The 15,729-nt window shown below is 40.5% G+C and overlaps 7 protein-coding genes and 1 non-coding gene across 8 annotated transcripts; 5 read left to right on the forward strand and 3 right to left on the reverse strand.

The window, feature by feature from the left end:
* Positions 1 to 225: 225 nt before the first annotated feature.
* On the forward strand, positions 226 to 1,762 carry SS1G_04869 (hypothetical protein; the record flags this gene model as incomplete). The annotated part of the gene is made up of 5 exons (XM_001593392.1): positions 226 to 328; positions 391 to 427; positions 481 to 577; positions 646 to 1,447; positions 1,506 to 1,762. 5 exons carry the CDS (start codon positions 226 to 228, stop codon positions 1,760 to 1,762), a joined length of 1,296 nt encoding a protein of 431 aa, XP_001593442.1.
* Positions 1,763 to 3,868: 2,106 nt separating this feature from the next.
* Positions 3,869 to 4,148, reverse strand: SS1G_04870 (hypothetical protein; the record flags this gene model as incomplete). The annotated part of the gene is made up of 2 exons (XM_001593393.1): positions 3,869 to 3,876; positions 3,926 to 4,148. The coding sequence occupies 2 exons, from the start codon at positions 4,146 to 4,148 to the stop codon at positions 3,869 to 3,871; spliced, it is 231 nt and encodes a 76-aa protein (XP_001593443.1).
* A 2,853-nt stretch (positions 4,149 to 7,001) lies between these two features.
* SS1G_04871 (hypothetical protein) lies at positions 7,002 to 8,259 on the forward strand (the record flags this gene model as incomplete). The annotated part of the gene is made up of 4 exons (XM_001593394.1): positions 7,002 to 7,183; positions 7,234 to 7,884; positions 7,990 to 8,104; positions 8,215 to 8,259. 4 exons carry the CDS (start codon positions 7,002 to 7,004, stop codon positions 8,257 to 8,259), a joined length of 993 nt encoding a protein of 330 aa, XP_001593444.1.
* Positions 8,260 to 9,825: 1,566 nt separating this feature from the next.
* On the forward strand, positions 9,826 to 10,557 carry SS1G_04872 (predicted protein; the record flags this gene model as incomplete). Its single annotated transcript, XM_001593395.1, has 1 exon — positions 9,826 to 10,557. One exon carries the CDS (start codon positions 9,826 to 9,828, stop codon positions 10,555 to 10,557), a length of 732 nt encoding a protein of 243 aa, XP_001593445.1.
* A 396-nt stretch (positions 10,558 to 10,953) lies between these two features.
* Positions 10,954 to 11,025, reverse strand: SS1G_14642. Its single transcript has one exon. It is a non-coding gene; the product is annotated as a tRNA-Gly (tRNA).
* A 1,314-nt stretch (positions 11,026 to 12,339) lies between these two features.
* On the reverse strand, positions 12,340 to 12,471 carry SS1G_04873 (predicted protein; the record flags this gene model as incomplete). The annotated part of the gene is made up of 1 exon (XM_001593396.1): positions 12,340 to 12,471. One exon carries the CDS (start codon positions 12,469 to 12,471, stop codon positions 12,340 to 12,342), a length of 132 nt encoding a protein of 43 aa, XP_001593446.1.
* Positions 12,472 to 13,274: 803 nt separating this feature from the next.
* On the forward strand, positions 13,275 to 13,553 carry SS1G_04874 (predicted protein; the record flags this gene model as incomplete). The annotated part of the gene is made up of 1 exon (XM_001593397.1): positions 13,275 to 13,553. The coding sequence occupies one exon, from the start codon at positions 13,275 to 13,277 to the stop codon at positions 13,551 to 13,553; it is 279 nt and encodes a 92-aa protein (XP_001593447.1).
* A 1,275-nt stretch (positions 13,554 to 14,828) lies between these two features.
* SS1G_04875 (predicted protein) lies at positions 14,829 to 15,259 on the forward strand (the record flags this gene model as incomplete). Its single annotated transcript, XM_001593398.1, has 2 exons — positions 14,829 to 15,003; positions 15,081 to 15,259. 2 exons carry the CDS (start codon positions 14,829 to 14,831, stop codon positions 15,257 to 15,259), a joined length of 354 nt encoding a protein of 117 aa, XP_001593448.1.
* Between the last annotated feature and the right edge of the window lie 470 nt (positions 15,260 to 15,729).

Genomic DNA, 15,729 nt, shown 5'->3' on the forward strand with positions numbered 1-15,729 from the left:
AGTTCGTCTCCCTACTGTGGCTGAAACTTTTCCAGACAAAATGTGGCTGAAATGCGCTAAATTTAAATCGCCGCGGCGGAAACCACGGGCTTCAAGTGCGCCATCAATCGCGACGACAACTCCATCAACCACCATAATTTAACTACCATTTGGATTCTTCTGCGACTTGCAACACAAAATCAAATCTAATCCACATTTGGCTCATGATCGCAAATCATCTTCAAGATGGCTGATCAACCACCAGCAATGCAACATGAGGACTCTATCAGTTCGCAGGATCCTCATTTACACGGGGACAAAGGCAAGACGAAGAGTAGAAGGCCAGCAAGTCAGAAACCCACGATCTGATGCTATAGGACTGGCGTACTGACAGTTATCTGCGATCAATAGATACGGCATTTAGACAACAAAGATTGAAGGCATGGCAGTGAGTATACGCTTGGGAATGATTGCGCGAGGATGAAGCTGACACGATGCTAGACCTATTCTCACACCTAAAACCGTACTTCCATTATTCTTCGCCATTGGAATAATATTCGCGCCAATTGGTGGTGGGTTATTATACGCTAGTAGTGTGGTCAGTAAACAAAGCACGATTTCTAGAATAGTAATTTTGATAAGGTCATAACTGATGTTTCGGAATAGGTCCAAGAAATTGTACTCGATTATTCGAGATGTCATACAGATGCGCCAATTTGTCAGAACTCGGTCGACACCGGGAGTCTCATGCCTTCGGATAACGTCGATATGTTTTTCAAAAAGCCACATGAATATGAAGGAACTGCTCCAGAATGGTGTAGACAAAATATCAATCAAACATACTACAACGGTAGTGTCGCGCATGCCACTGTCCCGGCTGTCCAATGTCGGCTCACATTTCCAATTAAATCCCCGATGGAACCTCCTGTTCTGTTCTACTACAAGCTCACCAACTTTTATCAAAACCATCGACGATACGCCAAGTCCTTTGACTCCGATCAGCTTTCCGGCAAAGCCGTTTCAGCGAGTACTATCCACTCTGGCGATTGTACACCACTCACGACCGTAAATGACAATGGTGTCGAAAAACCATATTATCCATGTGGTCTAGCTCCAAATTCCGTGTTTAACGATACATTCTCATTTCCAATCCTACAAAACGTCGCGGGTGGAAGTTCCTCAAATGGTTCGATATATCACATGAAGAATAATTCGGATGTGTCATGGAGTAGTGATAGGGCATTGTATGGTCAAACAAAATACAATTGGTCGGAAGTCATTGTTCCTCCAAACTGGGTGGAACGATATCCAAAAAATTATAGCGATGATTACCACCCCGATCTTGAGAACGATGAAGCATTCCAAGTATGGATGAGATTGGCTGGGTTGCCAACATTCAGTAAACTGGTACAAAGAAATGACGATGATACCATGAAAACTGGACAATATCAAGTTGAAATTATACATCGTAAGTTTGAGACCTCTGGGTATTTTTCGGTTTTTGGATTTTCCTTAACAATTTACAGTTTTCAACGTTACCGAATACGGCGGAACCAAATCTATCATTATTTCCACTCGTACTGTCATGGGTGGCAAGAATCCTTTCTTAGGTATCGCGTACATTGTCGTTGGAGGTCTCTGTATCCTACTCGGCGCACTCTTTACCGTCACGCATCTTATCAAGCCAAGAAAACTCGGTGATCACACATATTTGAGTTGGAATAATGACAACCCATCGACGGCGACTACGAGTGGGCGTGAAATGGGCGGGAATATGGGATAGATCTTTTACCCGATTTAGAATTAAGAAGGGGACGTGTAAAATAGCGATGGATGATGAGATATGACGCAGGGGTTGTTTGTTGTATTCGAACATTTCTTTCTTCTTTATCATTGGGCATTATGGCGTCTACGTATTATGAACTTTTTGATCTGTGCTACTTACTTTTGAGAGCATTCTGCGATTCGAGGAAAAGTGGAAGGAAGGAAGGAAGGCTTTTTGAACTGGAATAAGGGATCAAATCAATCAATGGATGCTATGGATATTTTATGTTTTTTTTTCTCTTTCTTTTTTTTTGCTTTGGATTAGAAAGTAATTTATTGCCTTGAAATAGATTGATTGTGTGTTTATGTTAAATTTATGTATGTGATTGGAAGGTAGGTAGGTAGGTGTATGGCGACAGCACTTATTTATATTTATATTTACAGCAACAAAAAGAATATACGAATAGTAAGAATCAAATAAATCCATAAAAAGGTAAATAAAACTACCTAGTGTGTACTTGTTCAGTACATCAGAACATCCATTTGACTAAAAACCAAATCGCTTTCTGCTCTCTGCTTTCTGGGGATATATCACTTCAATCCACTCGCATCTACTAGGTATTCATCATTCCATTCCACTCCATTCATCCCCATAAAAAAACATAGAAAAGAAGCATAAAAAATCAAAAAGGTATCGCAACAACCCCCATTTCATCTGAACCAAGCAGCCGATTTCCAAACTCCCATCATAAATCCATAATTTACTCATTTCTGAGCTTAAGCGAAAACGCCGATTTCCTTCCCCATTTCAAATATCCTAATTCATCATTTAATCAATCAATCGGTAGGTAGCTCGAGTTATTTTGTTTCTCCGCCCTTCCTTCCCATCAAAACCTCTATCTTCCATAATTAGGTTTCCTGGCCATATTAACTATGGGTGGCGGTCCATCCTCCAATGGATAGGGTGCCACATTTCCATTATCAATTGGTCTTCTATACATTCCATCTCCAGGTCTTTCCCCATTAATTGGTGTTTTCGGCGGTACTGGTGGTGGACCAGAAACTCTCCTCGGATTTCTTAGTGGAGGATCTGAAATCCGAATATCTGGACGAGGATATTCATCCAAACTCATTATTGCGATTTTATCAGATCCAGAAGCGGTGCGGTATTGGCTTGGAGTCGGGGAGTTAACAGTCAATCTATCGTCATAATCGCTGGGTCCGCTTAAAGGAGATGAGTGGGGCGAATGGTGGTCTAAGGGGGAAATCGGAGAGAAGGTATCATTCTTAATGGTGCTCAAAGGTGCAACTTCCAGACTATCGTGATGTCCTGATTCGTAACTTGGTCTAGGGGATGGTGTCCATGCGTTATTGGAAACAGGTGTCAATGGAGGTACTTCCGCCGGGAGTTCCACAGCCAGAGGATTCGCTTCGGGAACATCGGGTAGGTCTTTATAACTTTCCCCTCTATTACCCATGGATGGTATTCTCATGTGGCCATTTGCTCTCTGGATCGCTCGGTGAATCTTTGCCAATTTCACAGCTGCCTCGATGTTCATTTTTTGGATATCGTTCTTGGCTAGATACCTTCTAGTTCCGGTGCTAATATCCGCGAGACGATTCCACTCATTCATACCAAATTCTCCCACGCCAATTTCCACATTCAGTCGATAATAATTTTCAATGTTGACGCCTCGTTTACTGAGATGTTCCGCTTTCATGTATTGATGTGTGGCTTCGCATCCTTCAATTTTAGATATCAACCGTCTTCGTGCGTCTGCGAATTCTCCCATGAACCCTTCATACCACATATGTTGATTGTGATCACTTCCTGGTGGTCTCTTTCCTGTCCCTATACTAATAAATACTCCGACATCTCGTCCAGGCCATTCGTTAACTGCAGCTTCATCGAGAACTACTGGCGCAGGATTAAATTGGCCAGCACCTTCGTCAATAAATACTGATTGTCCGATTTGAATAGGTTTGAATGCGAGTCCGGTAGCTGATGTTGCTCGTCCTGCTTCCCAAATTTTACAGTCATATTCCGGTGAGGGTTCTTTTCGTGAATCGTAGGACCGAAGTAAGGCTGGCGCTCCACCTTTTGGAGTACCTTTATAGACTGCTGTTACAGCACTATTCTATGTTAGCTATTTTAGTATATGGTGCTTGTGGAAAACCTTACGTCTTTGTCCTTTCTGGTCGGTTGTCATATAATCTAGCATTAGGATTCCCCCACCTCGAAGAAATGTATGGTTTATTCTGATAGCTGCTAGGACTCCTGTTACTGAAACTTGCGACGCTAGCATTACTTGAATGCCGCCTTGGTTCTGCCCTCGCGGCCGGACTAAATGGACTAATAGGACTTCCCGGATAGTTGGATGCTGGCGCGTACCTATCCCCATCATTTCCTTCCTTTTCGAACAAAGTGTGTTCTCGTACACACTCTTTAATAGCCTCCTCCAACTTTGAAGCCTTAAATAGAGTCGATCGATATGGGATACCCGCGATGGTTTTATCCGTTTCGAAAACCTTCCTCGTCATTCGTACATAGACTTCTTTACAAGTCTCTAAATCCAGTCGTAATCTGCCAAGCATAATCGCAATTAAACCACCTGTTCCTGTACCACATATCAAATCAAAATGATCGGCAGGTTTGGGGATTTGATCTCGTCGAGGGGCTTTTCCTTCGATTTCGACATAAGTTCTATGCATAAGCTCTTGAATGATAATGAGCATAGAATATCCTCGTACACCACCTCCATCTGTAATATGTTAGTGGACTGGCGAAAGGTTGGAGGTTTTGCTTGGCTTACCTAGAGATAATATACGTAAAGGAGGACCTTTTGTGGTATCCTTTCTCTTGACTATACCGGCATCAACCATCGTAATAGTGAAGCTCTCTCTATGGTGAAGAAAGTGTTAAATATTTTTTCTTCGTTGCCTTCTGGGGAATGGGAACTTGTTAAGGTTATTGTTATTGAAGTGGAGATAACTGCAGCCGAAGGAACGAAGAAGGTGTAGAAAAGTGGCGCAGTTAGACCCTTTAGTGGTGGTTCTGAGTACAGGAGTACAGGAGTACTGGGGTTCTGGATATCTTATCCGTGAGGTAGAAAGGAAAAACACAAACAAACGATGACTCCGTACAATAGAATTGTGTTACCGTATGGCCCTCTATTACTCTTTCGACATTATTAAGATTCAAGAGTGATATATGATTTGTAATTTATCTAAGATTTAACCAGGTACTCGTAAGTTCTCAGGCAGTCTTTTGCTTTCGAATGCGAATAACCAAAATCTCGAAAAAGACCATGATATTCCTTCTACCATATCAACAAATATTTAACACCTTATGACGGAGATGTTCGAATCCATGCATCGCCCTACAACAAATGCCGAGCCGCCTGTGTGAAACATCTTTGGTAATGAAGTTTGTTGCTGCAGGTATAAATATTTTCTCATTGGTGGGGAGCAGTGGAAAGGTGGTTCGAAGTGACTCGATGCATCTATGAAGTGAATGAATATTCTCCTGTATATGTCATGTCCTTGTGTACTTGTGTGTATTTGATTTGTTATATGCATTTTGATGCTTTTATTCGAGGTGACTTATGATCCACGAGAAGCAATCGTTTGAAAGGAGAAGCTCCCCCATTCATCCACAGCGCTTAGAGGAAGAAGTGAGTGCTATGTACTCGAATACCCCGCACAATATCTCTTTCTACTCTTTAGAATACAGGTACAGTACCTACAAGGGATAATATTTGGGCACTTGATACTACATACTTTGACAAAAATACACAAACGAAATTCTACAATGATCCTCCCTTCTAGATGTCCACCCAAACTTATATCTCCTAATCATCCACAGGTCCACGACGACAAGTTGACATATCCTGAGCCATTAAGCCTGATGACGTTTGCTTTGAATATACTGGGGGTTTTCAGCTTGTTTGTGTGCCAAGAGAGAAGTAGATTATGAAGCTTGTGGCGGTGCATTCAGAACCCACAATGCTCCACCTGGAGTACATATCTATGATTTGAGACGAATGACCTGCCGGCATGCTTAACTCATGACATGCCGAGAAGATCCGAAGTTTATGTGGGTTTGCTCTGAATACGATGATTTCAATAAAGTCTGGATGTTTCCACATAATCCTTAATATCTCAAACTTATAGTGTCTTTCTCTCGCAAGCCGATGTTGATTCTTACAGAATTACGCAATCTAAAAATAGTTTGTGCAGTATCTCAAGCTCCAACGTCCTGCAAAATATTTCCATTTCAACCTACTCAAGTAAATATTCCAATGATGCACGGTTGGGGAGCATCTTCAATACACGAACGATATCTCATCGTCAGTGCGAGAGTATCAGAAACCACATCAGAGAATTTATCATCAACTTCAAACAAGATTACAACATTTCATCCCAAAGCCTATCCAGAAACAAAGCACTGGGACTGAGGAATTTTGCTTTCCAAGATGAATTTGGCTTTCTCTACTCGTATATGTCAAACAAACGATATCTATATTTTTCTGATCTGTGTTGAATGACGAAATCTACCCCCTTATGTTTGTCGCTAAATGTTTCATAAATATTGATTCCTACATCGTCAAGATTTGGATATATATCATTCTTATGGTATGAAAAATAAGTCCAAACCCTCGAGTGTCATGAATTTGATAAATTCCAAGTCTAGAAATTCTAGTCGATTTCTGGATATGGTCAAAAGTCTTTCTTTTTCTTCTTTTTGCGAGCTATCTATTATAAACTCTAGATAAGATGTTTAATGACCCAGTACTTGTTTCAGCAACATGTGGGGAAATCATCTATGATACCCAAGGCCAAAGGATCTCATATGAATACCAAATCGCGATTCACAAGATATTTGAGTTTTTACTTCTTTCTCAATTGAGTCTGAACTTCAAACCCCAGCTTTTTCCATCAAAATTCTAATTGAGGATTTAACCACTCTTGCCAAGAGATTTTGGCCCGAGTCAAACTTCTGACCCCAATCATGACCGCCAAGTCAAACCTTAGAATGCTTCACAATACATTTCTAGGATGAAATTTATTATGAAAATTGGCTTGGTAGTTTGATATTCAATCCAAGAGGTTACTGAACTACTTGGAACTGTAAGGCAAATATTACATTAAAAGATACTCCGTCCAATACTTTTCTCAACTCACGGCTGAGCCTATCTCGAAATTTCCTTTCATTCATTTTTTCCTTCTCAGCGCTGGGCGTTTGGTTCAATTTCATCATGATTTTCATTAAAGATTTACTACTTTTCCTACTCTTCGTTCTTCTATCTCCTGTTAATGCTTTACCTAAGAAAAATACCGCTTCATCTTCTACAGGCTCTACGACGAAAACAGGAACTGCGGGTGGTGTATCCAAAGCTGCAGGTGGAACGATGATTTTAGATAAAACCGTTCAGATTAAGTACCTTTCCTTGATCCCAATTCATGCAAGTAAAAGTACTAACTAAATAGTGGTCTTCCAATTCGTTATAAAATCAGCGCTCCGGCAAATATGTTTACCCCAGCATCAGGAGTAACCGGCGGCACAGCATCATCCAACACAACCAGAAGAGCAGGTCTTAACGTTCTTCTCCACGGCGATGGAGGAACATCATTCTTCGACTTTCCCAATCAAGCAGTCCAGAATAATCTCATGGGAGTTGTCGTCCTCGCTCCAAACAAAAAAATGTTCTGGGGAGGTGGATCCGGTCTCCAACGTACCGACGGCGTCGCCCACGCCGCAGCAGTAAATACACTAATCCAAACCCAATTATCCAAAGACGTATCATTCGATGCGGGGAATGTATATTTCACCGGTGTCTCAGGCGGTTCTCTACTCCTATCCGGATTCTTCATGCCCGCATTCGGCGCCCAGTATAAAACAGGTGTTCTTTTAAATTGTGGTGCCCTCACCCCGCAAGTGCCCGTTGTGGATGCGAATACCCTGATGTTGAATACGAAGATACATTTTCAGAGTACGAAGGATGAGTTGACTTTATTGCAGGGATCTATTCCCACGGCGATAAGTGCGTATGAGAAATTGGCTAAGGGCGCTGGTATGTCGGTTGCTCAGATTGGAAATTTGCAGACCGTGGATAATACGCCGAGTGGAGGTGGTCATTGGTATGTTCTTTTGCATTTATATACTTAAATCCCGTATCTTGAGTGGTTTTCTGAGAATAAAATGAATGGAAATGATGAAATACAGCTACTGATTTAAGAAAATAGTGGATTCGATAATAAAGATTTCGTCTCTGGAGTCCAGTTAATGGCATCGAATTATGCAAATATCATGGGTAAAAATGCTTCAGGTCAGGTTACGGGAATTGGAAATGTTTTGAAGGTAAGCTTTATGATTTTTTATTTTATTCTTGAGCTTGATTTGGGAGCTTTCGGGGTTTGGATTTATGTGATTAGGAATCTGGGCTAATGTGTTTGTTTGTTTGATAATAGACGGTTGTTGGGAATGAGAAATTGGTTTTTACTACTTCTAATTGATCATGAGGGAGCGGAGATTGGGGATTGGATACCTAGTATGGTGTAGGGAATGGACAAGTGGTTAGAGGGTGGACGAGCTGAAAGTTCGCATATCATGCTGTTCTTCAAAGGACGAGTAAATAAAAGGTTATGTTGACGTTTAAAGATATATTCAAAATCTAGAGTATCTTTTTCACTCCCTTGTTGAGCTACCTAGTATTTACATCTTAGTTTCCAGCAATCCTATCACTCCCTATTATGAAAATTCCTACCTATTCTTATCCTTTCGATAATTCCTGCCTACTATCTAAATGCCCACACGTATCTGTGATATATACACGAAAATCACAGCGCTCGAGTGTAACGATACTGTACTGGAGGCAGCGGCTGCCTAAGGTTTCGTCTGGTTGATAGTTATGGGTTAAGGCTTTATCACTGGTATTCACTTGGAAGTGAAGTCGTTACTAGATCAAGTAGAATGTAGGTAAACTAATTGATAATTAAGTTGAGCACGAAGCTCCTAAACTATAAAACTATTCTGATTATATAATGAACAATAAAGGGAGCCTTCAGGAGCTTTCTGACTCCTCAGGGCTCCTTACCACGTGATTCCCTTTTATCCCAGGACACTAATCCTAATGGTGAATCGTGACAGGTACTAGACTTATGTGAGAGATAGACAGAAACGGAGATGTGAATGTCTCTTTTAGTTACAAAGGAGTTGCATCCTGTATCTACTTTCTAAGTTTTATATTTGGAAATGATAAATTTTCTAAGGTTAAGCTGGCTAGACCAGGTGAACTTGGAGTGTTCTTTTTTTCTGGAGATGTTGAGTTTTCTTATTGTTATCTTTGTTTGCCTCTTGAGGATGGGTCATTTGCGACTCCCTGTTGTCTTCATTTGGAGGTATGGAAAATGGTATGATGTGGTTGAATGCGGGAATCATTCATATTGGTCATTTCCAAGTCATCAGCAGCATTAATGGCTGCGGGTTACAACTCGTGAATAATTCAGTCAATCGAGAAAGCTGAGGGGAAATGCTGAGGAATTAGAGGTTTCTGCACTGCGATTTCTTGCTGAGTCCTGTTTATTTCAATATGAACTTGATGTACAAGCTATTTGAATGTCTATCAAGAGCATGGAATGAACGAAATGGGCAAGCTTTCGAGTTGGGAGCCATGATTCATCGATGTATTTCGACTAATACCCTATGGTCTTTATGACTGGAATATATGACTCTGTGAGGATGACTGTTGGTCGCATTAATTTGACTCTCAACATCTATGATTAATCATTGCTATTTTCCTATTTCCGTCTTGGTCTTAAGTATATGTTCTTGGTCCTCTTAGACTTTAACCCACAGAAGCATAACAACTTGCAACAATAATTCCTCCATCTACAAACATAAGACTTACCTCACGAACCCACAAAACATCAGGTACAATAACTTACTCCATCTCCGCTTTCATGGACGATCACTAATAAATACCATATATTTTAGCTTCTATAGCAAATATCCAATCTCGGAGACTGCTTCTTTTCCTCAGCGAGATGTCTGCTCACCTAGTCGAACATGGAAATTCCATGATGATGGATGAACCAAATGCCGACTCAAAGTTCACCATTTTCAATGAGCTACCTCTCGAGATTCGGCAAATGATTTGGAAGGCGACCTTTCGTGGTAGAGTAGTCAAGGTCATCTTGAAATCTTTTTATCATGTTGGAAATTTTGGAAGCATAAGACAGAGAGACAAAGTAGTATTTCACAACTCCGCGCCATATCCTCGAACTATGTTCGGAAATCGCGAAAGCCGAAACACTACATTGCTCCATTATACAAAGCCGTGCCAGCCAAACCCCGGAAATCCAAGACTATTCCACCCGAAATTGGATTCTGTCACGGTGACCTTCTCAACTGAATATGACTCTAAATGTTTATACAACTGGGATGATCTAAAAAGAGTGGCATGTTGGGATTGTCCTGCTTTAAAGCAGACTCTTCGGACCTTGTTTCTGCCTTGCTTGGATCTATTTCAAACGTATGTGAGACAAAATGATGATTTGACACAGGAGTTCTTGGAATCTTACGACGTGTTCGGCTTTCGAAACCTGGAGCATTTGATCATCTTTGAAGAAGGAAAGGAAGTGGTGCCTCTTGATGGCCAACGTCGTGTTGACTACGAGGGGGTGAAATTGCTTTTCGAAAAGGGGTTTCGGAGAAGAAATTTGAAAGACAAGAGGCACAAGATTCCAAAATTCATTCTCTATCTTGATCAGATCGACCTTCCGCCGGGTTTTCAAGACAAGTTCAATAGATAATCGCTAAATCTTATGTAGTCAAATGAATAAATCGTTGCTTTCCAAAATTTCCCCTAGAAAATGTCTATGCAAATTTAGGTGAATTCTCAACTACATTTTTTTTCCACCGTCAATGTATCCAGAAGTTTGTATTGCAACTTTGCTGTGAAATATATGAGACTAGGAGTTCCCCACCCTAAGCAAGTAATAAGTAATGAATCTAAGCGTAGCGGGTCCGCATGTGGGGAAGGCATATTTCTCAACATTCTCTCCGAGAAATTTTTCTAAAAAATTTATTTCTTTTGTTACTTTCCCATCAAAACAATCTCATAACCACAACTATGCAAACACTCAATGATAAAAACTTCAAGCAAATCATAAGGTTACTTAGATCACAAAAAAAGGGCGAAATGGAAATGCAACCACGGCGAATCGAACGCCGACCTCCACCTTGGAAGGGTGGAATCCTGACCATTGGACCATAGAAGCTAAGTGATCATGTAACAATCAAACAAGCTGTTTGATTGGTTTGATGAGTAAGATTACCAAATATAAATATATATAATCATTTCATGAGCAGCGAAGATTGTAGGCTGATGAACGGGGGATAAGTGGAGATCATATAGTTGGTGGGTGACCTTGGCTACGGTGGCCGATTAGATATATTAATTTATGGGAGTGTAGGAGAGCTTGTGTTGATAAGGGAAGTGAGGTAAGGATGAGGATTATTTATTGGTTGTCCAAAGGAAGCTCTGTTGAGAATATATTATCAAGCATTCTTGTGCTGTTCGAGATGATCGCATGTTTGGCTTAGTGCCAGGTGTAGTGTATAATTATACATCTAGTCGTCGCTTCATAAGCGAATGCATAGAACCACTTTATGGTGCAAAATTTGTCACTCTGCACAAGTGTATTTCATAGAGTTGGAGTCGTGAAGGCGCAATTTGTCGAGAATAAAAAGTTGCTCTTATTTTTCACTATTCTACTTTATCTGTCGAGTGACGATGATTCGTTGTTCCGAGTCACTGCTACATGACCAGACACTATGGTTCCATTTCGCGGAGATGCTTGTGTATGGGGGTGTTTATTCTGGAGTGTTCTTTTTGGTGCATGTCTACAAACACCGTATCGAGAGGAATTTATACACATACAAACTGTCTGATAAAGTTCATCAGAGGATAGTTGGATACTTTGATCAAATTTCCTCCTAACAATTACGCAAATCTCTGCCACTACTTTTACACAAACATTCAACATGCAACCATGATCCTTTCATAATTCATGAAGTCATAATCTTATTGACAGGAACAATGAGGGAGTGCTTTTAGAGTCTGACTTTTGTATTTTTTTCATGAATACAAAGTAAATCTCTGATTTGATAAATGACTGGATTCTTGGACATAAATATCGGTGTGCAACAGAAAATATGATTCTTGAGCAACATGACTCCCGCCGATTCACAAAGTCATGAATCGGTTCTGCAAGGCAAGTCATTACTGCTGGAATGAACTAATATCTGTATTTATTCGTGTTGAGAATGTCTCCCATTTTCTTCCTTTCTTATAATATAACAACGCTTCCTTTAAGTCTCCTCGCAAACACTGCATGAGCTCAACAGGACCCACCTTCAAAGTTCACATCGTTACAAACAGGAAACTCATTTGTATCAGAATACTCCAGTTTAAGAGTCAAATTCGTTGCGCGCCGTCCATCGATTTTCCGAAAGATCACCATGGTCTTACCACGCTTTAAAAGATCTATCCTCCTCGTAGTCTTTGCTGCCTTATCATTCATTACCGCCACTCAGGCCAAATCTTCGATTGGTGCACCTCGAATCACCATAGCTGCATCTTTATTGAACGGTGCCGGTAGTTCTCCTCCGAGTGCATCCCAATCTTTGACCTTTACGTAAAATATACGTGAGATTTCGCTCATCATACAGTTTTGTTTGCAATTGCTAATAAGTTCATTGTGTAGCCGATTGTTGCTTCCGGGCAGGCGGGGTTCCAGGGAAGTGCGAAAATGAACCCGCATGTGAACTACGACCTAGTAAGCGCGCGGTGTTAATGCCTGCCTCAACTTTGAGCCCGTCTGTTTCCACAACTCCGAGAAATAGATTGGGACAGAGAAACAGGGAGAAGAATACGTTTTTAAGGCAGCTTTGTATTTTCGTGTTCTATCAGGTTTTGAGGGTGGTTCTTTTATGAGTTTGGGTGACGGTGGATTGTATGCTTTGTATGGAAGATCTTACGAGGGAGATTTTAAGAACTATTAAATCAGCGGAGTCTCAGAACTAGCTTGATAACTTACTTAACATTAGTGCGTGACTTTTGGGAAGCAGTCAGTCTTTGAGTCTTGCCACAATACTAAATCAACTTTTAATAAAATAAAATGTGATTTACTGTTATGCATGCGACTCAATTGATGTTTTGGTGATTCAATTATTGACTTGTCACTAAAGAGATTTTTCAGTCAATGAATCATCATCAGGATAGATGACCTCGCCTCCCTCCCTCAGTACACATATATAAGAAGCACCTCGATCTCTTTCTGCATTGTCCTCAACATACATTATAACAAATTATCCCATATACGATTCACTTCTCGAATGGTATTTGTGTAAATAATCAACTCGTCATTCTCAATATATACCTCCTTGCCTGGAAGTATCAAAGTTTCCACAGCCAAATAAAATCCTCCGCCAACTTCCCAATTTCCCAGTCACACTTATCATCATTATGGCTTCCACACGATTCAGTAGATTTATCACCCTTAAACTATTCCTCATTTTGACACTCGTCACTATTGCCCAAGGAAAAGGAGGAAGATGGGGAGGAGGAGGAAAAGGAAAGCCAAAGCCAAAGGACAGAGATGTGCTCAAATGTCTCTACATAACACCCGCCGGCTACGCTGACAATCCGGCTGCCACAAAATCCAGATATACCATCACCGTCACTTCTGGGAGTGTTATTTCCACTCCAACTTACGGTAAGAAATGGAAAATCCTCCTTTCATAAACTAAACTAAAGCTAATTTATATGTAAAGATGGATGTTGCTTCTTAGATAAACCTCCAAAAGAATGCGACCGTGACACGGATAGGTGCAGAGGAGCATGCAGTTTGGAGCAAATAACTGGTGAAAAGAGTGCCGCGCTGAAAGTCGTGATAAGTAGTTTGCTAGTAGTGGGATTTTTAGTTCTGTCGGTACTACTTGGCGGTCTGGGGTTATTTTTACTTTGAACTGAGATGGAAATATGAGTGGAAAGATGACAAAATGAGAAGGATTGCAGGTAGCGGCAGGTCAACATACAATCAGTTGTAGTAAGAGTGGGAGAGGAGGATCAAAAGTTTTGCAGTCTGATGTTTTATTTAATGGAGGAGACAAATTAAGAGACCATAATGTGCATTTTTTTTCCATTCAGTGAATTTATATGATGACCAGATAACGCACCATTTCTACAACTCTTGAATTCCACTTCTGACTCCTTGTAATTACAAATATAAATCATCTATTCTTATTTCACATCAATAAGTCAACATACTACTTCAAATAGTTAGAATGCCAGAACAATCTACAATTATTAACGCACTGCTGTCTGAACCCGAAAAGTCAATCATTTACTGATTTCACGTTTTGTTAAATCATAATGATTTTCCTCACACTCTGAAAATCTCCATACTATGAACCCGTCTGCTTTTCTTCAATCATCACTTCTGTCTAAAAAAAATGGAGTTTAAGTCTAAGGTTGAGCAGATCAGATCTGTACCTTTGCTTTCCGACACCCATCAGTTTCATACAAGGAAATGTATCTTTTGATTCCAATCATAATGTCCCTATTATCGGGGAAATTGTTGCAATTAGCACAAAACTCTATGTTGTAGACTTCTGCACTCCTGTTAGTGGGGCTCTTTGGTAATGCAGATTTTTCTTTAAAAGCATATTATTTCCTACAGAACATGAGCTATGATTGTGTAATGTCCCCTATCAATTCATAACTCTTAAACCTGAGTCCACGTTCCATGTTCTCAATATAATGACTCAATACTCGTGAGTCTAACACGGTGACTCAATACAGTGATTGTAATTGTTGTGAAAAACTATCGATGAGGAACTAATAATCTCTTTAAATGTTCCTCTTTCACTTCCACGATTCAAAAACATACCCACGAAAACATCCAGCAATCAAAATCAACAAAACGCATCTACATCAACTTCGAGCTACAGTACTTACTGTCGAATCACCACTATCTCAGCACATCAGTTGTCCGCATCATCCTCTCTAAAAGCGACCATGATCTTCTCACGCTTGACCAACTCTCGGGCTCGTATCCTTCTTAGCCTTCTCATCTTCGGCCTCATAGTCTCAACTCAAGCAGAACCAAGAACCAAAAAATCTTCAAGCCCAGAACCTTCTCAAAGCACCATTACTTGGACCTCCGCAGCTGCTACCATTACGAGTGGAGTTGGTAAGACTCAGATTCTTCCTCTTCCTGCCTATCCCTGTACGTCGTTATATCCGACTATAGCTAATACTTATTCATAGATGAATGTTGTTTCTCTGGACTTTGTCGGGCTGATCAGGATAGATGTTATGGTTATCATCATCGGATTGATAGCAATAAATCTGGGGGAAATATTACGAAGAAAAAGATTTTTTGGGCAGTATACGTAGCTTCTACTTTCTTTGGGATTTTGGGTGGTTTGGGTTTGATGTTTTTGTAAGGATAGAAGAGGGCTGGTGAGAAAGAAGTAGGTCATTGACGATTACTCTGAAACTGTTCTATTAATGCCTGATTTTTCGTTTTCATGAACACAAACAAACTTTGGATTCATACAAAAATGTACAGTATGCATTTGTATGAAGATGTGAGATAAGAGATCGTGCAATGGCTGGAATTCTCTCTTCTTGATAATCCTAGTGTTGATGATTGACAGCTCTCGGAGCTGTTTTAGTACAAGGGAAGTGAATTTCACAGACTACATGAACAATAGAAATGGGAGGTAGTCATGATGTTGAACGAAATCGAATAGAGCAATGACATCGACTCACGCGGCTCAGGTATAATGACGAATAGGATCATGGCAATCTAATGTTTGACCGGCTGGACAACCAGTATATGATAGTGAACAACACCCTATGTTTTCAGCGGCAATATTTGTGGTAGGCTTAAGTGTGTGGTGTAATTAGCGTG

The sequence above is a fragment of the Sclerotinia sclerotiorum genome, genomic scaffold (assembly GCF_000146945.2).
Source record: "Sclerotinia sclerotiorum 1980 UF-70 scaffold_6 genomic scaffold, whole genome shotgun sequence".
In the NCBI taxonomy this organism is placed as follows: domain Eukaryota; kingdom Fungi; phylum Ascomycota; class Leotiomycetes; order Helotiales; family Sclerotiniaceae; genus Sclerotinia; species Sclerotinia sclerotiorum.